This window comes from Bombina bombina, chromosome 6 (genome assembly GCF_027579735.1).
Source record: "Bombina bombina isolate aBomBom1 chromosome 6, aBomBom1.pri, whole genome shotgun sequence".
Classification (NCBI taxonomy): domain Eukaryota; kingdom Metazoa; phylum Chordata; class Amphibia; order Anura; family Bombinatoridae; genus Bombina; species Bombina bombina.
In genome coordinates, this window is record NC_069504.1 from 399,290,073 (window position 1) to 399,310,995 (window position 20,923).

Consider the following 20,923-nt stretch of genomic DNA (forward strand, 5'->3'; position numbering starts at 1 on the left):
CTGCCCTTAATCTCCATAAGCAACACTACTTCTCTACTCTTATCTCTAATCTTTCTTCAAACCCAAAACGTCTGTTCTCCACTTTCAATACTCTTCTCTGCCCTCCCCCACCCCCTAATACAACTCTGTCAGCTTGAGACTTTGCCAGCCACTTCATTAACAAAATCGACTTCATCAGAAACAAAATCAGCTCTCAACATAATTCCATTCTCTCACCCCCTCAAATGCTCTTAATCAACCACAACCCACATAACCTTAAACTTAACTCATTCTCCCTGTTACTGAGGAAGAAGTTTCGGCACTTATACTGCACTCTCACCTCACTACCTGTCCCCTTGACCCTATCACCTCACAGCTAATCCCCTCCCTTTCTGCTACCCTTACCCCTATACACACACACACATTTTCAACCTCTCCCTCAGCACCGGTATATTTCCCTCATCTCTGAAACATGCACTGGTCACACCTATCCTCAAAAAACCTTCCCTTGATCCTACCTCCCCATCCAACTACCTCCCTATTTCCCTCCTCCCTCTTGCCTCAAAGCTTCTCGAAAAACTAGTATATGCACGCCTATCCCACTTCTTTACATTAAACTCCCTCCTTGACCCACTACAATCTGGATTTCATCCCCATAACTCCACAGAGACAGCAGTTGTTAAGGTTACCAATGACTTGGGGGGTACCATGGCATCCGTTAATGCAATGAACAAGCAGCCCCCGATTCAGTCCACGGCCGGAGCCGTGCCTGTTTGAAATGAAAAAGGTGAAATCTCCATGGAAAAGGTGAAAGTGAAGCGATATGTCTCTGGTAAAAGGCCTGACTATGCCCCAATGGAGTCCTCTGATAAGGAAGAAGAGGAGTTCCAGTTCATTAAGAAGGGGAAAGAACAGGAGGTTGAGCTGGAGGAGCAACCAGAAGAGCCCACCAGTGATCCACGTCTGCTCAGATTACAGAACCGTATGAATGAGGGTATAGAAGAGAGGATAGCGAGGCACCGTAAGATAGTGGAGCCCGAAGTTGTAGGAGAAAGTGAATCTGAATCAGAGTCTGGAGAAGACTGGCGCGTGAGAGAGGAGAGAGAGTGAGAGGACACCAGTGAGGAGGAAGAGGAAGAGATAGACGATGAGGAAATTGAACGGCGCCATTCTCTGATGCGTCAAAGAGCTGAAGAGAGGAAGAATGAGGAGATGGTGGAGGTGTTAGAATTGGAAGATGAAGGTAAATCTGGGGAAGAGTCAGAATCTGAATCAGAATATGAGGAATATACAGACAGTGAAGATGAAGCCGAACCCAGGCTTAAACCTGCGTTCATTCGCAAAAAAGACCGAGTAACTGTGCAAGAGAGAGAAGTAGAAGCACTTAAACAGAGGGAACTTGAGTTAGAAGCAAAACGTATGGCAGAGGAGAGACAGAAATACACCTTAAAGATTGTAGAAGAAGAAACAAAGAAAGAGATTGAAGAGAATAAGCGATCTCTGGCAGCACTGGATGCCCTAAACACAGATGATGAGAACGATGAGGAAGAATATGAGGCGTGGAAAGTGAGAGAATTAAAACGCATTAAGCGTGATCGTGAAGAAAGAGAAACATTGGAGAGGGAAAAGGCAGAGATTGATCGTATGAGGAACATGACTGATGAAGAACGCCGTGCTGAGCATCGTGCAAATGGAAAAGTTATTACAAACAAGGCTTTGAAAGGAAAATACAAATTTCTGCAAAAATACTATCACAGAGGTGCATTTTTCATGGATGATGAGGAAGACGTCTATAAAAGGGATTTCAGTGCACCCACATTGGAAGACCACTTTAATAAGACCATCTTGCCCAAAGTCATGCAGGTAAAAAACTTTGGTTGCTCTGGTCGAACAAAGTACACTCATTTGGTTGATCAAGATACAACATCTTTTGACTCTGCCTGGGGACAGGAGAGTGCCCAAAACACCAAATTCTTCAAACAGAAAGCAGCAGGTGTAAGGGATGTATTTGAAAGGCCATCTGTGAAAAAAAGGAAGACCTAATTGCAAACATTTGGATTTTTTTTTTCCCCTTTACGTGTGGAGACAGATGAGCAGTTAGTGGTGAAAGAAAGTTCTAATTTTTGTATAAATATTGTCATGGACCATGGTGCATATTGGCCAAGAGACTGGAAGAATTATATCGGACTCCATCTGAGTCATTGAGCAGTGGCTAGTCAGTGTGTATTGACTTGTACATATGTTTTGTAAAAGACATTTTATTTAAAAATGAAATCTAGATTTCTTATTTCTCACAAAAGGCTACATCAGACACACCACGCCCTTCTTGCAAATTTTGCTTTTGATTTAAAAACTTTGACCTTTTGGCATTCCTTGTTTTCTATATAATGAAGGGTGCCAGGAAAACGTTTGTACCAGACTGTAGATTTATCATTTAAACTGATGAGAATTTGTTGAAGATGACCTTAGAAAAGGTTCCAGTATATGGATGTAATAAAACTAATAACTTGCATTTAAAAAAAAAAAGGTTACCAACGACTGACTTACTGCAAAATCAAAAGGCCACTTCTCTCTGCTTATCCTCCTTGATCTGTCCGCAGCCTTTGACACTGTTGACCATCCACTTTTGCTCCAAACCCTCCGATCCTTTCGGCATCTGTGACACAGCCCTCTCGTGGCTCTCTTCCTACCTGTCAAACTGTACCTTTAGTGTAGCCTTCTCTGGGGCCTCCTCTGCCCCGTCACCACTTTCTGTCGGAGTACCGCAAGGCTCTGTCATATATATATATATATATATATATATATATATATATGTTAGGAGTTCTGATATAAGTGTGGAATTTTTCTTTCATGTCAAATATTTTAGACAACTTAAAGGGACAGTCAATTTCAAAATTGTCATTCTTTAAAAAGATAGATAATACCTTTACTACACATCACCCGGCTTTGCACAACCAACATTGTTAAATGAATATATTTCATTTGTCTGCCTGTTTCAAAGCCACTACAGACGGCCTCTTATCACATGCTTTTTTATTAGCTTTTCACAATAAGAGAATGCTAGTTCATGTGGGCCATATAGATAAACATTGTGCTCACTCCCGGAGTTGTGCATGACACTGCACTAATTGACTAAATATAAGTCAATAGATAATAATGAAATGGCCATGTTATCAGGGTGCTGACAAAAGAGGCCTAGATTCAAGGTAATCACAGAGGTAAAACATATATTTATATAACCATGTTGGCTGTGCAAAACTGGGGAATGGGTAATTTTTTAAAAAAAATAACAAATTTGGAGTAGACTGTCCCTTTAATATATATTGGTTCCCATTTGGAGCATACTCACAGTGCTGGAAATAGATCTCTGTATGCTCTCCAGTCCTTTCTATTTTTACTGATTTAAAAAAAAAAAAAAAAAACAGTTTCATATGCCTCATATATTCTATTTTTTTTTTTTATATATGTGTGTATGTTTATATGCATGTATGTCTGTATACATGTATGTACAGTATGGTTGTATGTTTTTATGTATTTATTTATGTATCAGCACTTGTGTAAATATTCTCTCAGGGTGCACGCTTCCCAAGGGGCATCTGAATAACACCACTCACAAAACACCTCAAACATACTGTATATGGTAGCAGCACCTCAAAATCCATTAAAACATATTCTTTAACTGAATCCAAAGCAACATGTATGTACGTATTTCTTTATTTAATTAATTAAACATGCAATTAAGCAGTAGTTTATTTTCAAACCATTTACACATATAGGTATAGACAGTGTACAATTTAATGGATAATAATGGCTAAGATTTCTTTAGGTTTCAGTGTTAATGACTACTTTGCTTTCCAATAACTTAAAATTAGAGAGATTTGTCCCACTGAGAACATATCTCTTCATTGTTTGTGAATCTAGTCTAATGTGAAGTTCGTTGAGATGTTTTTGATGTATTTTCTAGTTACTGCAGAATAGATATGGACACAGCAGGGATTTAAATAAGAATTGTTGCTGGGATTTTGTCATTGATTTGAAATACAACTAAAGTGCAACCGCAATTACACTTATGGGAAGCGTTTTCAAAATGATTATTTTAGATTCTTAAAGGACCAATAAATACAGTAAATTTGTATAACCAACAAATGCATGATAACAAGACAATACAATAGCACTTAGGGCTAGATTTATCAAAGGCTAGGCGAACTCTGTATGTTCTTCGCCTATAACTGCGCCCCAGCTCGCCTCCGGAGAAGCGCACATGTGCGCCTAAATTTATCAAAAAAATAGACGTAACTTTGCGCAGGCGAGCTGGGGCGTAATAATGATAAATTGCGCCTGTCGGAAAAAGCATTTACTCCCTATTTACTCCCTATTTATCACAGTACATCCCTATAAATATTTGTGCCGCCATGTTTTGATTATTAAAAAAACGTTTTTTTGGTAACTATTTAGCTAATATTTATATTATATAATGTTTCTGTGCTGTTTGTGCCATATGTTGACACAAACATAAATATATCAATATATCGATATATATATATAAAACTTTTGGTACCATATGCGCCTGTGGAAGCGCAAATTACTGGGAATAACAGTATCTTCTCTGCGCTGAACTTTTGAAAAATTAGTTAAAAGAGTAAAGTACTGGATCACAAGATGTAAAAGCATGTATTATAATGGTGTTCGACTCAGTCTGTATGGCAAAATATACAACACGCAATTACAGCCGGAATTATCGGCGCAAAGCAATGATGAATAAGCAACTGGGCGTATTTGTAGGTCGGGCTGTTAAATTATGCCTATTACTAATGTATATTGGTGCACTCGGGAGCGCGCCTGTGCGCCTAGGTGAATGCAAGTGGAGTGCGAAGAAGTTTCTTTCAGATTTGCGCAATTATAGGCGCAGAATGCTTTGATAAATATGAGGATCCGTTTGTATGCGTTATTTTGGACAATATTAGAGGAGAATGGCTTTGATAAATCTAGCCCTTAGTCTGAACTTTTTTTTTCTGACAAATTTCAAAGTTATGTCTATTTCCACTCCCACTGCATCACGTGACAGCTATCAGCCAATCACAAATGCATATACGTATATTCTGTGAATTCTTGCACATGCTCAGTAGGAGCTGGTGACTCAAAAAGTGTAAATATAAAAAAACTGTACACATTTTGTTGATGGAAGTAAATTGGAAAGTTTTTAAAATCGCATGCTCTATCTGAATCATTAAAGTTTAATTTTGACTTGAGTGTCCCTTTAGTTGAAATAATTTTTATTGTCATGGATCACATCAAATACAACATAATAAAACAGTGTGCTGGGTTACAATGTCCTAGTATTCTTAAAACAATTAAAGTTTTCAGCACCCTGTTTATATCATTTTCATCAATTTTTCTCCCCCCTTCCCTAACTCCCTCTCCGCCCCCTCCCCCTCTTATCCCATTTCCCTAAACCTAAACTTCATAACTGTATACAAAGAAAAACCTTTAACTTTAAACTTTTCCCGTCGAGCAGTGACAATGTTGTAGATTTCTTTAGAACGCTATATCTATATTTAAGAAAGTTCCTATTCTCTCCAATTTAATTGCCCTAAAAAAGCCTTATTGGTTACTTAGTGTTGATCTGTATGTACCTACATATTTCTGTTTATTTAAAATCCAGTGTATCCACATGTTTTGGAATCTCTCAGATGTCCCTTGTATCCATGCAGCTGATTTTAGCATATTATAAACATCTTCAATTTTGATCATTACCTCACCCCATTCTGGAGCCCCCACTTTCCATTTTCTAGCTATACATATTCTGGTTGCTGTACATATAATATTAACCCATCTATTAGTAATTGAGTTCATTGACTCCTGGGGGATATGTAGTAAGGCCTGTGAGGCTGATAATGTAAAGGAGTCGTCTAGAATCACCTTAAATAGTTGAGAAAGCTTGTCCCATGTAGGTTGTATCTTTGGACACTCCCACCACATGTGAAAATAGGTCCCTATCCCATTACATCCCCGATAACATAATCTACTACCCTGTGTGGTGTAATGTGAGGATTTCAGTGGTGTAAGGTACCATCTATATGAGGTTTTTATTGAGTTTTCGATAAGGTCTGCCCCAATTAAACTTCTCCTCATTGAGGAGAAAATCTGGCTCCAATCTTCTCTATCATAGGTTATAGCTAAATCTTGTTCCCATTTGTCATAAATTACCAATTTTGCTGAACTATTTGCTTCTTGAATGGCTAAGTATAAGCGTGTAATCATTTTTTTATTTCTACCGGGTGTCATTATCATTTGTTCCAGAGCAGTTTTTGGGCAGGCTGGGATGCTGCCTAGTCTATATGTATTTATAGCATGGGAAATTTGGAGATATAAAAACCAGTGCAATGTATTTGGGTGTATTTTATCTCTTAATTGTGTAAATGTCAACAACTTCCCATTTGAGTGTCCCTTTAAAGGGACACACAATCAAAATTAAACTTTCATTATTCAGATAGAGCATGCGATTTTAAAAACTTTCCAATTTACTGCCCGTCTGGAGGACCTCTTCTGCTCAGCTTGGATGAAGACTTCTGCCGGTCTGGAGGACCACTTCGCCTGGCTTCGTTGAGGACTAGATTTTATTAAGGGGGGATTTAGAGTAGGGTTGGGTGTGTGGGAGGTGGGTTTTAATGTTGGGGGGGTATTGTACTTTTTTTTTACAGGTATAAGAGCTGATTACTTTAGGGCAATGCCCCGCAAAAGGCCCTTTTAAGGGCTATTTGTAATTTAGTATAGGGTAGGGCTTTTTATTATTTTGGGGGGCTTTTTATTTTATTAGGGGATTAGATTAGGTGTAATTCGTTTAAAAAAACTTGTAATTAATTATTTTCTGTAATTTAGTGGGGGGTTTTATCGTACTTTAGATAATGTTATTTAATTGTATTTAATTGTAGTTAATTTAGGGCATTAATTTAATTGTAGTGTAGTGTTAGGTGTTATTGTAACTTAGGTTAGGTTTTATTTTACATGTAAATTTGTCTTTATTTTAACTAGGTAGTTATTAAATAGTTAATGACTATTTAATAACTATTCTACCTAGTTAAAATAAATACAAAGTTGCCTGTAAAATAAAATAAATCCTAAGCTAGCTACAATGTAACTATTAGTTATATTGTAGCTACCTTAGGGTTTATTTTATAGGTAAGTATTTAGTTTTAAATAGGAATAATTTAGTTAATTGTATTAATTTTATTTAGATCTATTTATATAATATTTAAGATAAGGGGGTTAGGGTTAGGGTTAGACTTAGGTTTAGGGGTTAAGAACATTAATATAGTGGCGGCGACATTGGGGGCGGCAGATTAGGGGTTAATAAATGTAGGTAGGTGGCGGCGATGTTAGGGTCAGCAGATTAGGGGTTAATAAAATTTAACTAATATTTGCGAGGAGGGAGTGAGGCAAGTTTAGGGGTTAATATATTTATTATAGTGGCAGCGATGTCCGGTTCGGCAGATTAGGGGTTAAAATATTTATTATAGTGTTTGCGATGTGGGGGGGGGCCTCGGTTTAGGGGTTAATAGGTAGTTTATGGGTGTTAGTGTACTTTTTAGCGCTTTAGTTAAGAGTTTTATACTACGGCGTTAGACCATAAAACTCAATTACTGACTTTTAAATGCGGTACCAGTCTTGACAGGAGAGGGTCTACCGCTCACTTTTTGGAAGACTCGTAATACCGGCGCTATGCATGTCCCATTGAAAAAATAGGATACACAATTTACGTGGATTTGCGGTATTTTCGAGTCTAGCCAAAAAAGTGAGCGGTACACCTGTACCTGCAAGACTCGTAATACCAGCGGGCATTAAAAAGCAGCGTTGGGACCTCTCAACGCTGCTTTTTAAGTCTAACGTAAGACTTGTAATCTAGCCGAATGTCTAGTAATTGGTGTGAATGTGAAGGTTATCCTAGATGTTCAAGGAGAGCGCCTGTTTGATCTTGGAACTATTGTGTACCCCAGGCATTTGGATTAGTGTCCTCTTGTCCATCTATCCATGTTTATGCACAATCAGCTGTCAAACCATTAGTCAGGGATTTTAGCAATACCTTAAGACCCACTTTACCTGATAAAATATCTGCTACCTTAGATTTGACTCCTCCATGCTCCAATTTATGGTCAGATTTCAAAAGACACATGTAGGGCCTGGACAAGTAACTTTGTTATGAAGCCATAATAACTGGTTGTTCAACATGCTTTTTGCCGGTGTGTCCCTAAGAGTGGAAAGGCACTACAGAAAATTTACTGGAGTGTAGACTTTTCTTGAGCAGATATATTGTCTAGCAGTAGTAAGATAACATGCATGTAGTCAAGAAGCATCTACCAAAAATGGGCCTACGGTTCTGGCAGTGATGCTCAGCCCCTGTAAAAAAAGAAAAAAGTAGGACCTTATAAAAATTAAAAATACTTCATATGAACCTAATGGTATTGTGAAAATATATTAACAAATGACAAAATAGAAGCTGAAAAATAAAATACAATAGGAAAAAAAGCCAGGGATGTCAATTTGTTATCCCCATAAGGTTGATGCCAGGGTAAATTATAATAGGCCTAAAAAAAAAATCCTTGCAACAGAATAATTTTTATTCTAATGTGATGCTAATGTATGTATCACTTTGAAAGAACCAATCTTAATGGCTTAATATGTACCCACTAAAGATACCTTTTTTCAAAACGGCACACACATCATGCTTTATTATTGTTTCTGCAGCTGTGTCTGGTTCAGAAATTTCTTGGTTATGCTGATATAGACCTTTAGGAATTTCTCAAAACTCAGACCACAGAGAGCAACCCTGAACATATTTAGTCATGCCGACCTCACATACAAAACTCGCATTATCTAATTAAAAGATTTTTTTTAACTAGTTATAGTTTTATAGCAAATAAAAAAAATTGTTTATGGTGAAAATTGTGGAAAAAAATAACAAATGAGAAAAAGTATAATGTAACAGAAAAATGCACTTGTCAGACTATAATCTTATCCTTACTTGACAGAGCCTGCATTCTGAGAGGTTGACTTCTAATTGTGTTTACAATAATAAGTGACAATTTATCTTTTAATTTAAATTTTTTTGCTAAAACTAATAATGCGTATAATCTATAGAAAACAGTGTTACTGACTAATTATATTTTTTAGAAAAGGTGGAAATATTTGAAAATACTTTTTGTTTTTAAATAAAAAAGTAATACTGTTTTCTAGAGTTGCCACCAAGTTCGTATTTTTAAGATTCTGGATGATGTAGCTATTGAATATAAGCTAAGGGCTATATTTACCAAAGGCAAGTCGTAGTGTCTATTACGTGCGCCTGTAACTGCGCCTCATGTCACCTCTGCAAGGGCGCACAGATGCGCTTATATTTATCACTAAACAGCTCATAATTCTGCACTTTTTTAAACTGGCGAGCTGCGGTGTATTATTATAAATCCCGCCGATCGTAATTTGACCTCTCCATATTTATCATGCTAGACCTCTATATGTAAATGTTGTGCATATATATCTTTATAAATTGATATATGTCTACAATGTGATAATAGGTTACATCTGTAATATATTTATCTTTCTCTTTCTATCTACATATCTATCTCATATATAACAATATATATATATATATTAAAACTGTCTATGCCAAATGCTGCATGTCCTGTCTAATTGTACTATCCCAGATACAATTATTTTTTGCACCTATAAATAATTCAAAAGACACATTTATTTAGTAAAATAAAGTAAACATATAACATATATATATAAATTTTTTTAAATAACAACTTGAAAACAAAAAAAAAAGATATGAAATTACATAGATTCTAAAGTACGTCGCGCAAAACGAACTTTATGTAGTAGTTCCGTGAGTTGTTTCTCTGTGTCCATTAAGATCTCTATTAAATCGTTTTTTACAGTAATGTATTCATTTGTTGGTACTGAAATAAATATGAGAAATTCGACTAATATTTTTATTCTGTCTGCCTTCTCAATGTATCAAAATATCAATCTATCTATCTGTATATAAATTGATATATCTCTCTTTTGTGTATTTAAATAAATCGCTCTATCTTTCAATCTACCAATATCTCAATTTATCTATCTATGTATCTATGTACAGTATCTATCTTTCTATTTACCAGTATATCAATTTATCTATCTTTGTATCTATCTATCAGTCTTTCTATCTACCAGTATCTCCATTTGTCTATCTATCTATATTTCTATCTATCTAAATTGTCTAAATGTATCTATCGGTCTATCTGTTTGTCTCTCATTTAATCCATCTATCTAGAAATTAATCACAGACTATCAAAATCGATATTGCAGTAACAAACGTACAATCTTCCTCAGAATAAGTCTCCTCCTTCTCCTCAGATACATCTTCAATATGCTTGGCTGCATCTTCATTTGCTATCCCGAAATTAATAAATGATTGTTACACGAAAAAATAAATGTAAATATAGTATCGATCTATCTAACTCTCTTTCTATCTATCTAGCAGTGTATCAATTTATCTATTTGTCTATCTATTTGTCTGTAAGTTTATGGACCTATCTATTGATCTCCATGTTGTAGGCGCAGATTACTTTCATAAATATGGTGATTGGTGCGTATGCGTTATGTTGCCCGCATTTACAGGTGAATTGCTTTGATAAATCTAGCCCTAAATGTTTTGTTAGGATTAAAAGTTGAGAACAGACATTCTGAAGGACAATGTGATTTTACATCAAATTTTTACAAAATAACATAGAAGAATTACATAATTTTACTATTCTGATTTCCTTGCATTGTTTATACAAATGACCAAGAAACTGAAAAGTTATTTTTTATTCTATCTGTATAATAAAAATAAAAAATATATATTTTAATTTTTCCTTATAATGTTATCTTATTTTATTACTTTTTTTGTTTTTTCTCCCCTCTTACCAAATTTTAAAAAGTAAGTTCTTAATTGTTTTTTTTAAGTTTTTAAACTGATATAGCAAAAAAGCTAATGGAAAGTTTTAAAGAAACTTCCTGAGGAATATTGAAAACTTAATTGGCATTAAACATATATTAATTCCCCCCTTTTTTCCCACCATTTCCCTTTTTTGTGCATTTTTTGTTGCGGTATACATTATTTAACAGTAGTTACAAATATTTTATTATGGTATTTCTCTTTAATACATAGAATATTAAAGACAACAATTATAAGACAAAATATTTTTTTCAGGAAACAGAAAGACTTGTATATTTTTATTTATATGTTTGATCAATTTTTTTTAACTAAAAATAAAAATTCTAAAATTATGTTTACAGTGTGGATGATATACTATGGCAATGTATTGTTAATTTATTGGCATCTGGTTAAAGTAATAACAAAGCACTATGTCTTCTATCTGCTTGGTGAAGCTGGATAAACCAAGCAAAAGTACCAACGCAATGATCAACTGAAAAACAGAAAAATATTTTTTTTTCAAAAAAAGAGGGAAAGAGAGAGAAAAAGGGCACAATAAATGAATGCAATATCCTCAACATAGAATTTTTGTAGTATACTAAACAGAATTATAACGTTATTCTTTAGAAAAACTTAAATGAAAACATGAATTCTAAAATACTAGCTTTTTAGTAAACTTAAGACTTAATTTTAATAGTATTGTAAAATCACATAGCAATCTTCTGCTTTCCAACTTTCATATACTCTACCAATGTTTTATTAGTGTATAACCTTATAATAATGTAACTAATTACATGATATAGCTTTATTTTTTAGATTTATAAAGAGGAGTCTAACTCCTAGCAATCAAGCTGCCTTTTTAAATAAAATGATGACTGACATGGAAATCAGCTGTGCTTGACCAAAAATGTGATGTGATTGGTTGGGATTTTTCTTTTGATTGTACACAGTCAGTTAAAAATGCACTCAACCTACTTTTGTTTCAGTTTAAAATGTAAATTATTGTATATTTAAAGAAATGATTTTACATTAAGTGTATAATTTAAACAATTGATTGGTTGTGCTTGCAATTTAATATGTATATTTAAACATGCAAAGTGCCTTAATTAATATTTGAATGGTGTATCTAATAGACATTAGACTTGCTATAATTAGGATATTAAGTCTGTAAATAAAGGGAATGTGATTTAATTCCCAGACTCTTGCTTTAAATGTATCTAAACTTAAAAAGGTGACTTGACTTCAAGTGAGCTGCAGTCATTTATGTGTAAATACTTATAAGAGCAAGTTTTTTTTACTTATTATTATCTAACTTTGTATAGGCCAAATGTCAATCGTAACAGATAAATATACAACTCTCTTGCAATAGCAGAATGTATGCCTAGGAAATGCTATTTTATACAACTATTCACGTTCGCATCTCTATGAATAGCCCCTAACTGTAATGTACCAAAGGATAGGCTACATACACAGACTTAATGTGATATACTTTATTAAATCCCTGCTTGGCTTAATCTATATGTAAATCTTGATTAATTTGCCCAAGGAAAGCTTTAAAGGGACAGTCAACACAAAAATTGTTATTGTTAAAAAGTTAGATAACGCCTTTACTAACCACTGCCCAGCTTCGAACAACCAACATTGTTATATTAATATACTTTATAAGATGTGTTTAAGAGCAATACTGAGCTATGTCATCATTGTGTCTGCACCGAGCCTTGAAAGGTATAGAGAAGTGCACTAAAAATATTTTTATAGAACATGCTGAGGTTTTGATTTTAATTAGTAAAGGTTGTGTGTTAAGTGTACATTGCTGATTGTCGATTGATAATGTAACTGGCTTTTATTTACAGAAAAACCGAATAGGAAATGCAAATTTTCCCAACTAAGCATAGTCACATCTCTATGAAATTGAATACACCCCAACTGTAATGTATAAAAGGGTAGGCCGCATCAACAGAATAATGTGCTGCTTTGTTTTTTCTTAGGCAGCATTATGTATTGTAATAATATTTAGAAATTGCATAAACCTTTTCTCCCCTCTTTTCTAAAATACAAAATAATATTACTACCATACACCTCAGGTTAAAGATAGCCATACAGTCTAAATCAGTGTTCCTCAAGTGCCGATAATGTTGTAGATTTTACAATATCCCTGATTGGGTTAATCTCTAGTTCAATCATTATGATTGGTTCACTCATTGTCAACCAGGGAAATCCTTAAAATTTGGCATGTTAGGGAACTTGAGGACTGGAGAAGAGAACCACTAGACTAAGCCTTCTATTAATTCAGATTGTTATACATAGTAATATGCAATAGTATGTGTTCAAGAGCAATACTTAGCTACTTCATCCCTGTGTCTTATGCAAGCACAGAGTCTTGAAAGGTGTAGAGAAGTGCGCTAAAAATGATTTTATAGAACACATTGAGGTTTTGATTACAATACATTCAGTAAAGTTTGTGTTTTAATTATACAGAAAAGAAAGAAAGATGTGTTAGTACAACAAGTACAGTATTTTCTGACAATAAAGCTATTATAATTATTATTATTCATCCTCATCATCATCATCAAAGTAATTTATTTGAATTATTTCAATAGAACAAAAAGATAACATTGTGTGACATTATTAAAGGGACATTCTGGTCAAAATTTAAATGAACATACAAGAATTACATCTTTGAATAGAAACATATTTGCAATATTCATGTATTGGCAAAAATGCTTCTAGTAAAAGTTATCACTGTTTTAGTGGTAAAATTTTTCTCTGCACATGCTTATGAAGCATAGCTAGATATTCTCAGTGCACCAGCATTTTAAATAATGCAGATGCTTAGAGTACCAGTGGGGCTTGTATCCTGTCAGCAATTAACACATTGAGTCATTACCAGATGGTACACGCACCTTAGGCTCTCTGAGCAAGTGCTGTGTATCAAATGCTGGCGCACGGTGCATACTTAAATACACTTTTGAAACAGCTATAACTTTTAGTAGAAGCAATTTAGCTAATACATGTATATTACAAAAATGCTTCTATCCAAAACTGAAATGCATCCATGTGGATTCCAATTTTGGCTGGAATGTCCCTTTAATAATTACAATGTTTGAATGCTAAATGTATTTATATGAGGGTTAATGAGCTAAAATTACCCGCCTGTTTGCACAAAAATTACCCGCATGTTTACACGTAAATTACCCTTTCAATAGATTGGTAAATGTAATCAAAATATTCTTATGCTGATTAAGACCTTTCAAAATTCTATGAGAAAAAATACAATTAGTGAATTCAGACAGGGAAAGACTAGTGGTTTGCAACAGCTGACAGAAAAGGAGCTGATAAACATTTTACAAGGGCAATGGGTGAAAACCTTGTATTACAGCACTATTTTTTTCAGTCAAGTCGTATCTACTATACTGATTTCAAAAGCATTTGAATAAAAATGAACACTCCAATGTAACAAGCTCCTTCACAGTCACAGTGCATTTGATGTGTAAAACAAGGGCCACATTTTTTGTATTCCACCAGTAAATAAATGTAATAACCGTGGAAGTCTATGCTGGGGTAGATGAGAGTACTGTTGCTTTTTAGACATTGTGTCCCTTAGTAGACTTTTAAAATATAATGCCAGTTGTGTAAAAAAGGTGCTAGTCAGGAGAGAAAGTTACTGATCTACTCAATATAAATTATAAGAAAGAGTTTAAGGGCCCAGTGATCTAAAGCTCTCCACACTGGCGAGATGATCCAATTTGTAACGCTAGTGCCGTGAGGTCCCTCAAAGAATTTTATGCAGGTCCTGAGTGTGAAGAAGAGACAGATAAATCACATTATAATGCTCAAAAGAAAAAGATTTTGCGTGATCTCTTTTCATGCTGGCGAGTGTTTGATCATGAGGTCCTAAGTCCTTACTTCCCCACTGCAAATTCTTACTAGTCCAGGACTAGTGGTAGTTTTCAAGACCTAAATCTGTCTAAATATCTATCTGTCTGTCTATCTATCCATTTATCTATACATTCATCTATCTATCTATCTATCTATCTATCTATCTATCTATCTATCTATCTATCATCTATCTATTGATATAAATACACACACATGCACACTCATGCATAACCACTCACACACACCTGTGCTTGGATCATATGGAATAGGCCTAGGTTTTTTTGCACACTCCAACTAAAGCTATAATTGTACACATCACTTGCTACCCAGATAACAACAAATCCCTAATTTTATTAAAACAAAAATCGCCTCAGTAATATTTCTATTTGATATTTGGGTTTTCAAAGCTTCTTCTTTTAACTTCTGATGAATTTTGTAATAATATTGCACTAAGTCTGTTGTTGTGACCTGCACATACTAAATTTGTTTTTCCTTTCACACCACTATATCATGTCAGCACTAACTTACTAAAGTAATTATGAGACGACCATCCTCTAAAGTTTACAGTCAAGTTTTCAAGTGCCTATAGATTTCCATTGGAGAAAAAAAGAAATAGTTGTTACAAGTCAATGATGTGTTTGGAATAAAAAAAACATTGACCAAGTGTCTTGGATGTTTAAACATTCTTTAATAATTTGCAGCCAAGTATATTCACTTTTAAAGAAATACATCAAAATTACAGTAGAATAACCTGTAAATGATGCAAATAAATTAGTCATCTTGTATTTTACATACGTAATCTGTCCATGCATTATAAAAGCTAAACTATTGTACATGCCATTAACCCATTAGTGTGTAAAATGTTCTTAAATAAGCTCAGACCTGTCCACTTTTAAAGGGTCTAATTCATGAACGTACCTAGACTTTTTTGTGTAGTTTCCTTAAAAAAATCAGTTATAATAATAGGAAGTACATACAAACAGCATCATGGCATATCCCAGGCCTATATATATATATATATATATATATATATATATATATATATATATATATATATATATATATATATATATATATATATATATATATATATATTAACCCATAGAAGAACACTCTCACTTCAAAGTGCCAGGGTGCTAGTAAACAATGAATAAAGGTAGCAAGAACTTGCACTCACTGGTCTTTTCCTCAAAAAAACACACTTTTAATGTAACGTTTCGGAGATAGAGTATCTAGAGGTCTGAGGAAGGGGATACTCTATCTCCGAAACGTTACATTAAAAGTGCGTTTTTTTGAGGAAAAGACCAGTGAGTGCAAGTTCTTGCTACCTTTATATATATATATATATGTGTGTGTGTAAATATGAACATAAGTGTGTGAAAATACATATATACATGTGTGTGGTATGTGCGTATGTAAATATGTATATATGTGTGTGTGTGTGTGTGTGTGTGTAAATATGTATATGTGCGTGCAAATATGTATATTCACATATGTGTGTGTTTGTGTACAAGCACACCTGTTTGCATGTGTTTGTATATATGTGTGTGTATATGTATTAAAACAATAGTGCTTTCTCTCTTCAGCACTAACTGGCACATAAAAAATGACTGCAGAAAGCTGCACATAGGCCATATACCCACAACCTCTTTGGTACACTGTAGGTCAAATGCTATTATAAGCCTATCACAGTCTTATTATAGAAACATAGAATTTGATGGCAGATAAAACTTGGCCCATCTCGACTGCCCATTTTCCGACATGTTTTAATGCCTGTACCGGTTTTGTTTTGATTTCTTAATCATATTTTAAGTTTTCATGTTCACCTCAGATATTATCCTCTGGTTTTAATACAATTAATAAACCTGATAAATCTTATTTTAATATATTAACTTTTAGAGTGTTTACCAAGTGGAAAATGTAAGGTATGTTTAAGAAAGTGTCAGACCCAGTAGCTCTTAAATTCATATTATTTAGCTTAAAGTAAATGGACAAAAGTTAAATGCAGAAAACAAAGTTAAATGATAATATTCCCATTAAAAGAGTTCTTGAAGAAAGGGAGATACTTACCCCTTAAGAAAAGTTGAAGAAAAAAAACACTAATACAAGACAAGTACATCTTGCACACTTTGTAAAGGGATGCGTGTGTCAAACTTACATCATATATAATAGAAAAAGGTACCAAAAAGTATGCAAGTGATCACGCAGACCTGAAGGCAGGCGTCTGTCAAAAAATGTACGCGTGAAAAAAATAGTGAAATTTACACAAATAAAAAATAACCATAGTAACACTTTAAAATGGGGAAATATCAAATAACATATATATATATATATATATATATATATATATATATATATATATATATATATATATATATATATATATATATATATATATATATATATATATAGCATATTTGGGATATAGGAAGAAACAGGCAACTAACTTACTTTCTTATACAAAATTAACTACATCATATTCTACTTGCAAACTTAAAGATTGGTAATAGCACTAAGAATTATTCTTGAAATCTGTGAAGATTGTCCTAGTTACTACCAGGTGTTAACACCCAAGATCCTTTGAGAAACAGTAGGGCATTAGTAGATTCTGGACATGTGTTTTCATGTTATTAGCTGGTACCCTATGTATGATTTTTTATATATATTTGTATATATATTTATTTAACGTCTTGTTTATGCATATACAATGGAAATTCTATTAAATTGTAAGCAATTGAAACTATTATGACAAATTCAAACTCACAATTTCAGCTGTGAAATTAATACCATGGAGAACCATACAGAATAAATAATTTTAATGTTTTTAAAAGCTGAAAATATATCATCCTACAGGCAAAATTATGAAATATGGAAAGCTTCATACATTTCATTTATACAATCTCCATTCTTAATTGCAAATCTTTTAACAACAACAAAAATGTCTGAAAGGTGTTTCAGTGTAAACTAAAAACAATTTAACAGCTAATAAAATTAGAATACTAGACATATTAATAATGTTCTATTTTAATAGGTAGCATGTCAAATTAACTCTTTTCCTGTTTAAAAAAAATGTTCCTAATGCTTAAAATTAGAAAATGGAATTTGTACCTAACAAATATAAAGCAACTTAGATTGCATATTATATTTGCAGAAATCATCATGTTGCTCCTTCTGACTTAATAAACAATTACTAAAAGCAGTAACATTTGTTCTTGTTTAAATTAAATATTTTATTATAAATGTAAATAATGTAAGCTTAATTAAATGCTTGAAGATCAAGTTATTCCCAAATATAAAGCTACATATCCTACAAAAAGTATCATCCAAAATGAATAACAGACCTGCTGTTTTGTTTTTAGCAAACATACAAATGCATACCTGACACAAACTCTATATGTATGTTTGTATAGATGATGGTTTTGTTTCAATTAGCCAGAGAAGATTCTTATCATCATATTTAAAGTTTGTACAAATTCCTTATTGCACAACCCAATTTTTTTCTTTTGGGATTCAGACAGAGCATACAATTTAAAAAAAGTTTCCAATTTAATGGTAATATCAAATTTGTTTCTTCCCATGATATTTTGTGTTGAAGGGATACCTAGGTAGGCATCTGGTTGACTACATGGCAGGAAAAAGTGCTTCCATCTAGTGCCATATAGTTCTCCAGAAATGCAGGCTCCTAAGCTTACGTCTCTGCTTTTCAACAAAATATACCAAAAGAACAAAGAAAATGTGATACTAGAAGTAAATTCGAAAGTTTTTTTTTAAATCGCATGCTTTATCTTAATCATGAGAAAAAAAAATAGGTTTCATTTCTGTTTAATGTAAGTTTTTCACTCTAATTATTGCTTTAATTTATGCTATCATAAAAGAGCGTTTTTAGCCATAAAACACTCAATGTACCATAGACTGCAGAAACATACATTAACGTTTCATAACTTGTATTGGCTGTTTTCATATCAATAGTCAATATACTCTCTATTAGTCAGTGGGATGATTTGCTTATTCTTTCTGCTGTGAAAGGGTTAACGACATGATTGACACACTTGGTTACTCTGTAAATACCTTGGTGCTGCTAAACCTGAACACTACACGACATGAACAAAACAACTCCCCTGTAAGATGTGCATCCTCTGTATAAAGTTCCAGTCCTGCATTAGACCATTGTCCCTGCATTTAACCCCCACACACCCTATGCCTAAAAAGCCAGCCACTTTTGAGCACAGAACAGCTTTGTCACAGAGTCTCTGTAGCTCACTCCAGTATGTAGGCAACGCCACTACTGTTTTAGTGCTTTTTTATTGAAGGTATAAGTTCTGTTTTACCAGGCTCTGATACCATGCAGTGCAGATACGCTACTTCCCTGCTGGATTGGAGTTTGCACTGTGTTTAAGTCCCCCACGCTAAAATTCATGAAGTTATTGGCAGCTGTGGTGGGCTGCAGGGTGGGCATGGATGAGTAACTGCAGTTATAGCTGCCACTACAGGCTGGGTTGCTGTAGTTGGAGTAAGCAGGGTAAGTGTTGTAGCTGTAAGGGTTGATGCTGACATTGTAGGATGAGTTGTAAGGTGATGACTCCCCCAGACAAGGCTTCCCATCCCTCACCAGCACTGGCACAGCTATCCTCCTTGGGGGTGGGAGACCCACCATCTCCAAAGTCTGATCTTGCCTCTGTCTTTTACATTTGTATCTTCTGTTTTGGAACCAGATTTTCACCTGGGTGGAGGTGAGCTTCAAGACATTGGCTAAATGGTCTCTCTCTGGAGCTGACAGATACTTTTGTTGCTTGAATCTCCTCTCCAGTTCATATACCTGAGCCTGGGAAAACAATACCCTGGGCTTCCTTCTTTTCCTTTGTCTTGGTCTCTCTTGTTCGTCCAAGTCTCTTTTGTCGTTTTCCAGGTTTTTCTGTAAAGAGCAGAGTTCTGCAAAGGACAAATGGCAAATTAAAGTTATCGGTAAACGAAGTGCTGCTGCTGCTGATAAAATACTTTAATCTCAGTGTAATTAAATAAAATTACAGTGATTGTAGAGATTGTGGGTAAAACCCATTATGGGGAGCATTGTAGTTTCAACCTCAAACTATTAATATATGTCATATAATTAATGCAAAGCAAAGAATGCTGTTCAGTTTCAAGATGCCTTCAACTCTATACATAAACAACTTTATAGCTCTCATGTAAACAAGGACCTAATGGACTTGTAATGGATGTATTATATATACCTAGAGATACATTGCATTAATATTGGTAATTTTGTATTGCTCCTAATGATGGAAATGTTCTCAATATTTTATTTATATACTATATATTGCAGTTTATATTCAAAGACACTAAAGAGAAATGTTCTAGTTTTCGTTGAATTTCTTAAGGAGAATTAACTTATAAGTAACTAAAGAAAGCTTAATATTTATCAGTCATCATTTTGTACAGTACTTTAGACAACTCTATAATACATCCTTTAGAATTGTTTTCAAATGTTTTTTTCTACAAAACTCACCATTAACGTGGATGAGGATTCGTGTAGATAAATATTTTTTTGATTTGCCCCATAATTACTACAATATATGTTTATACATTTTATTCTCATTATAAGTATATCACTTCACTATTTAAATATAATAGCATATATATATATATATATATATATATATATATATATATATATATATAAATATATATATATATAAAAAAATATATATATAAAAATATATATATATATATATATATATATATATATATATATATATATATATATATATATATATATATATATATATATATATATATATAAAATTATTTAGACCGGTGTATTAACAATAGAGCATTTTACATATGTTATATATATATGTTTGTGTTTGTTCTGTTTTTAATTAATGTTATATTTTAGCTAACTTGTACTTAAAAATGTAAAATCTGAAATGCGTCCCGTTCATTATATATATATACACAGCAATTATACTCACAAAAGCAGTTATTGAAATGTTGTGGATTAATATAATATTAATATATCAACACTGGTTAATTTATTACATAATTTAATATCATTTTGTAAATTGCTCTATTGTTAATACACCGGTCTAAATAAATTCATTTTATTGCGTACGTTTT

The 20,923-nt window shown here is 33.6% G+C and overlaps 1 protein-coding gene and 1 pseudogene across 1 annotated transcript in view; one reads left to right on the forward strand and one right to left on the reverse strand.

Moving 5' to 3' along the window:
* Positions 1-687: 687 nt before the first annotated feature.
* On the forward strand, positions 688-2,104 carry LOC128665094 (microfibrillar-associated protein 1-like; annotated as a pseudogene).
* Positions 2,105-19,133: 17,029 nt separating this feature from the next.
* Positions 19,134-20,923, reverse strand: part of NKX2-5 (NK2 homeobox 5) — a 2,355-nt gene continuing 565 nt past the window's right edge. The window contains exon 2 of the mRNA XM_053719841.1: positions 19,134-19,738. Coding sequence (XP_053575816.1) covers positions 19,134-19,738 — 605 coding nt within the window. The remainder of the gene's footprint in view (positions 19,739-20,923) is intronic.